The sequence below is a fragment of the Nannobrachium achirus genome, assembly GCF_963921795.1.
Source record: "Nannobrachium achirus genome assembly, chromosome: 11".
Classification (NCBI taxonomy): Eukaryota; Metazoa; Chordata; class Actinopteri; order Myctophiformes; family Myctophidae; genus Nannobrachium; species Nannobrachium achirus.
Genome location: NC_137820.1, coordinates 62,055,077 through 62,061,076, shown reverse-complemented (window position 1 = coordinate 62,061,076; position 6,000 = coordinate 62,055,077). Strand labels below are relative to the sequence as shown.

Here is a 6,000-nt window from a genome sequence, read left to right as displayed (position 1 = left end):
TGTAGATCTGCTATTTTCAGCACGCAACACCTGAGAGCAACCAAACATAAAATGATTCTCTTCTCCACTAGTCCCTCCCTAACGTTTTAGTCTAGTTTTTATTTTGTTGACGAAATTGTCAATATATTTAGTCTTAGTTTTAGTTAGTCAAAGCTTCGTTTTTATTTCGTTTTTTTGTCAGTGAAAAAATGCAGTCGACAACATTTTTTCGTCATAGTTTTAGTCGACAAAATCAACACTGCTTTGAAGAAGGATGGATAAGAATGCAGGAAGCGTCTGTATGATGACACACTTCTTCCTGTTTCTTAGATCAAGAGTTCCACAGGTTGAAGATGGGAATGGAATCTTTGTTGGCGTCAAATGATGAAAAGGTCAGTGTGTGTGCTCTACTCTGTAACTACGGTACAATATATATATATTTATTTTTTATCTTCTTACATTTAGAATATTTTGGATCATAGTAGTGCCTGAGCCACTTGTGGAGAAACAATGATTCAAATTGAGTTCTAGTGGGGGGTGGGGATAATAATAGTAAGTTAGTAATGTTAATATTTTAACTAGAAATACTGTTCCTACGAAACAGTGTGGGCTCGCATGTAACACCATGTATGGGCATGAAGATCTACCCTTTGGCTGCACCTCATTGGCTAAGGGCCCTGCCTTTGTACTGTCGAGGAGAACTTGATAGATAAATAATGAAGATAACATACGTGTGCTCGCTTTCAGCGAGCCCACAATTATCCTGATGTGCTGCTGTGGAAAAGAAAAAAACATTTATTGAATTAGACTACTTGTTTTGTTATATGACAGGATCGACATATAGACGAGCTGACCGGTTTATTAGGCCAGTACAGAAAAATGAAGGAAGTCATGGCACTCACACAAGGTAAGAATTATCCAGTACAATATCTGACTGTTTTATTACTGTGCTGTGTGAATGAAACCAAGGATAAACTAGCTTGACTAATACATCGTTATCAAATGACTCCAGAGATAAGGTGTAAGGATTTGTGTGAGTTTTCTGGTGTGTGTCATGTAGAATTATGTTAGGGAAATGGTGTGTCTCATATTAAATACAATTATGTTTACACAGTATAAATCCTCAGTGATAATTTAATTCAGAGAGTGTACAAATGGAATCATATGGACCTGTAGGGTTCTATTTAGTCCATTTAGAACTATTCTCTCTGTCTCTGCCCCCATTATACTACTGAAGAAGACTATGAACAGACCAGCATCCAAAATTCAATTTGATTCTGTTTATGATTGTGTTTGGATTTATTTCCTTTCACTCTCTCTTTCCTGTATTCTATTGTACTGGTGTGGTACTGTATACGGTATGTGTTGATCCTTATACTGTAATGCACTGTTTCCCAAACACATTTTCACGGGTCCCTTAACTTTTTGTTTCCTACATTTAGTTTTTAATTGTTATTTCAAAACATTAAAATAAAATAAAATAAATCCTCAAAAAGCATATGTTTTCATGTATTAAAAAAGAAATTCAATGTTTTTTTTCCCAGTAATTTCATGAAGAAATCAAAGAAAAATCTAAGAAATTCCATATATTTGAAAACGAATGTTTTAGAAGTAGTGAAAATAGGCGTTCTACAAGCTCACAACGTGACACGAAGAGATGCATTCTGAACTTGTAGATCTGCTGTTTTCACTAGTTTGGGTCCCGGGAAAACGTCTAATTTCTCTTTTGAGTCACAGGCTAAAAGGTTTGGGAACCACTGCTGTAATGTACTGTGTTAAGTGGTTCTCAACCTGTGGGTCGGGACCTCCAAGGGGGGGTCCCCAAATTATTTTGGGGGGTCCCCAGATGTGCAACATTGTTTTCTCTCTCAACAGCAAACAAACCAACATAAAGTTTAAATGAATTGTCTGCACATTTGACAATTTAAGGCCTTTTTAATACCTCTAAAATTACAAATTAAACATTGGCCAAATTGCAAATATTAGAGTCAGAAATTGTGAAAATAGCTGATCTACATGCTCACAATGCCTCGCAACGCGAGGCGTTGTGAGCATGTAGATCTGCTATTTTCCATGTTAAACCATGTTCAACTCTTGAAAGGTTGAGGACCACTGATTTAAACTGTATGTGTTGTACCTTCCAGGAAGCAGTGAAGAAGAGCTGAGTGGCAGCCTGAAGCTCAGAGCTCTCACACACAAAGCACATTGTGATGTTCTACGGTCAGAGGTACGTTAATACATGCACATACATACACACACACACACACACACACACACACACACACACACACACACACAGGTCAGAGGTACGTTAATACATGCACGCACATACACACACACACACACACACACACACAGGGGTCAGAGGTACATTAATACATGCACATACATACACACACACAGGCTTGATAAGTACCGCTATTTCATTGGCACACTAGAATCTTAAGTGTTCATTTCACTCCCGTCGCCTGAAGAAATGTGTTGCTGTTAGTGAAGAAGTGAAACTACAGTCTGTTTTGGCTTCCTTAGATCTCATCTAGAGGATCATCTCCTCTGCTGGTGTCCCCATCTTCCTTCCAGAGGGAACTGGACTCCAGGTAGAAAGACACACATAGAGTACATCACTCACTCACTCACTCACTCACTCACTCACTCACTCACTCACTCACTCACTCACTCACTCACTCACTCACCCACATCTTATATCTGCTAGTTTCCGTAGCATGCAGAACTCCATGGACTCATCGTTGGTTCCTTCAGGAGATGCTAACTTCCTTAATGGAGCATGGTACGTAGAATTGAATACTCTGTGTGTGTGTGTGTGTGTGTGTGTGTGTGTGTGTGTGTGTGTGTGTGTGTGTGTGTGTGTGTGTGTGTGTGTGTGTGTGTGTGTGTGTGTGTGTGTGTGTGTGTGTGTGTGTGTGTGTGTGTGTGCGCGCGCATTACTGTATAGGTATTATAGAAATCTGACCTCATATGACGGAAATTGGTATATACTGTATATGACACAATGTAATGACACTATCAAAGTGTTCATGACAGACATTGCTGTATGTGTGTCCAAGGACAAAAGTAAATCCTTCAACACATACAATTACTAATGTGTTTTTTATTTTATTTTATTTTTTGTGTCCAGGAATCGACAGCGATTGCTATCCAGCAGTCTTGAAGAGTTGCAGAGTGGATCTTTACCAAAGGTTGTTGTTTCTGTATTTTAATCAAATCAAATGTTTCTTTTAAATAAAGTTCTGCTATTGGTTTGGTATTCAAGCTATAAATCTAACCTTACTTAATTAATACAGATATACCTGCTTTTACTGCTTATAATACTAACTGGGGAAAAAAAGAAAGGAAAAGCTAATGCTAACATTTCACCGCCTAATCTTCTTGAGAGGAAGTTGTATGATTGGTTACGTGCTTCTGAACTAACTTTGTTTGTTTGGGTTCATGTATGTTTACGTACGGGTGTGTGCGTATGCAAATGGGTGTGTGCGTGCGTGCGTGCGTGCGTGCGTGCGTGTGTGCGTGCGTGTGCGTGCGTGCGTGCGTGCGTGTGCTTCTTTCTATCTCCTGTGCTGGTGTCTGCTATAGGCGGTAGAGTTCCAGTCCCTTGAGCCTGACTCAGACATGGGGCCAGAGGTACTTTCTGCTGCATCACATAGCTTAACCCAACACTAACAACACACACACACACACACACACACACACACACACACACACACACACACACACACACACACACACACACACACAGGGGGTCATGCCCCACCTGAAGACGTTGTCAGCAGCAGTATTCATCACAGCTGCCTCCCAGGCTTTCCCCTCTGCTGGCCTTTTTCCTCTTAGTCTTTTCAGCTCTCTGTTGACTCTGATGTCTTTGTAAAATACCAAGATCATTAAGATAGTCCCCTTTTCAAAGCACACAAGATCAACCTATTCTTTGAAATAAATAGGTTATATCAGTGGTTCTCCACCTTTTCAGGCTGGGACCCCCAAAATAATCAATCCCCCCACCCTGACGAGCACCTAGAGTTGAGGCATTCCATTTTGTATAATAACACCGTTCTATTGTGAAAATAGCAGATCTACATGCTCACAACGCCTCGCATTGTAGATCTGCTATTTTCACAATTTCTGCCTCTAATATTTGACAATTTGGCCATGTTTAATTTGTCATTTTATAGGTGTTAACCCTTTCAATGCCACCTTTTTACCACTAGAGGGCGCCCAGTGGCCATAGAAAACACCATAGAGATACGCTGGTATATGCACAAGCTGTGCGCAGCCATGATGCGCCTGAACACTTTCCTTTGTGCATGTACAGGAACAGGATGAAGTTAGCTTGAAGTTAGCTATTGGCTACCAAGCATTTTAGAAGCCCTATTTTTGGCGATTTAGCCATGATTAAACCTTGCACACCTCATGGATATGCATGGAACAGAGAAAATGAGCTCTAAAGATCCTGGATTGCATTGGAGTGGATGGTAAATATCGGCGGCGCGACGCTCTCGCGGGCCGTGTAAACAGATGACGGCCGGCGGCGCGGCTCAAAAATAAAAAATCATTTTTTTTTTACAAAAAATCTTTTTTTTTAAAAGCCGAACTAGTTCGGGATAGGCACCCAGGACGTTAATAATTATCTCGAACTAGTTCGGGATAGGCACAATAAGAGTTAAAAAGTCCTTAAATTGTCACTTTAAAATGTGCAGATACCCTTTATACACTTACACTTTATGTTGGTTTGTTTACTGTTGGGTGAGAAAAAAATGTTGCACATTAATCCTCTGGGGACCCCCCAAAAAAGATTTGGGGATCCCCCTGGGAATCCCGGCCCACAGGTTGAGAACCACTGAGTTATATGGCAGAGCACAGATCACAACCCTACTCTTGAATTGGCTTTGTCTTGTCATATCGTGCATTTATAAAGGACCACAAATGGTGTGTGTTACATGAATGATCAGATGGATTTAATGTTGGGAAAGAAAGTTGTTAACATTTTACCAGTAGATTAACTGGCACTTGCGTTACGCTGGTTTTGCTTCTCCAGAATCGTCCCATGGAGCTGAACAAGTACCAGACTCTACCAGGGAAGCTGCGTAAGAGAGGAGAGCTGAGGATGGAGCAGAACGGAGCGGAGAGGGAGAGTACTCACCCCCTGTTCACCTCTCCCCCGTCCACTGCAACGACAACGACTATAGCCTCAGTGAGTGTCTACACCAGAACCTTGAAAAATGCTTTCATTGTGATACCGATAAGTAGAAACTTGGAGTACAGTATTAGTTCCATTGATCCAAGAAGACGGAATACAATCGATTGATTGATCATTAAAATAAACATGCTCGGACACCCATCTGACCACTTAACGTGCCAGCCATTTGGCTGCCATGTTCAGTGGTCGGATCACAAAGATCTATCCACAACTTTCCCATGTCCCGTCGTGCGTTGCGCCAGAAGTTGTGCGGCAGTTTCCGGCGTCGCAGCCGAGAATGATCTACAAGCTCACAGCGGTTGCATCTGCGGCGCGACGTGAGCTTGTATGTCTGCTGTTCTCTCTCTGTCCCACAGATAATGCTACTGTAAAGTCTTGCGGAAACAGGTGGATACATTTTTAACTTAAGTCCATTACATTTCTTCATTATGCGCTTGGTTTATAGTATTAAAATGTTGGGCGCCGCTTATGAGCCAGTATGATGTTAGAATTGCTTTGGACAAGTTATTCTAACAATCCAAAATCTGTTTCCTAGGAACAAGTGCAAAAGTTAAAAAAAGAACTTTGCAGAGGAAGTAAATGACTCCAGGTATTACGAAATATGAACAGAAATTGAATAAAAGTTTTATGATTGATATAAGAAGAGAGAACTCTGTTAATATGCATTTTATTCCGAAAATATTCTCTAGGATTTTAAAGTGTGTTGTGACACATCCCTGCTTCTTGCCAACTCATTTTAATCCGAGAACAACTTTTATCTCGGAGGCAGAAAATAAGTCCAACGCAAAATGCAACAAACTCTTGGTGATTAA

The 6,000-nt window shown here is 40.7% G+C and overlaps 1 protein-coding gene across 1 annotated transcript in view; it reads left to right on the top strand.

Moving 5' to 3' along the window:
- ppfibp2b (PPFIA binding protein 2b) overlaps positions 1–6,000 on the top strand; it is an 87,061-nt gene that overhangs the window by 61,874 nt on the left and 19,187 nt on the right. The window contains 9 exon segments of the mRNA XM_080736409.1: positions 310–371; positions 811–886; positions 2,124–2,206; positions 2,509–2,576; positions 2,693–2,767; positions 3,116–3,176; positions 3,571–3,618; positions 5,027–5,108; positions 5,111–5,182. Coding sequence (XP_080592535.1) covers positions 310–371; positions 811–886; positions 2,124–2,206; positions 2,509–2,576; positions 2,693–2,767; positions 3,116–3,176; positions 3,571–3,618; positions 5,027–5,108; positions 5,111–5,182 — 627 coding nt within the window.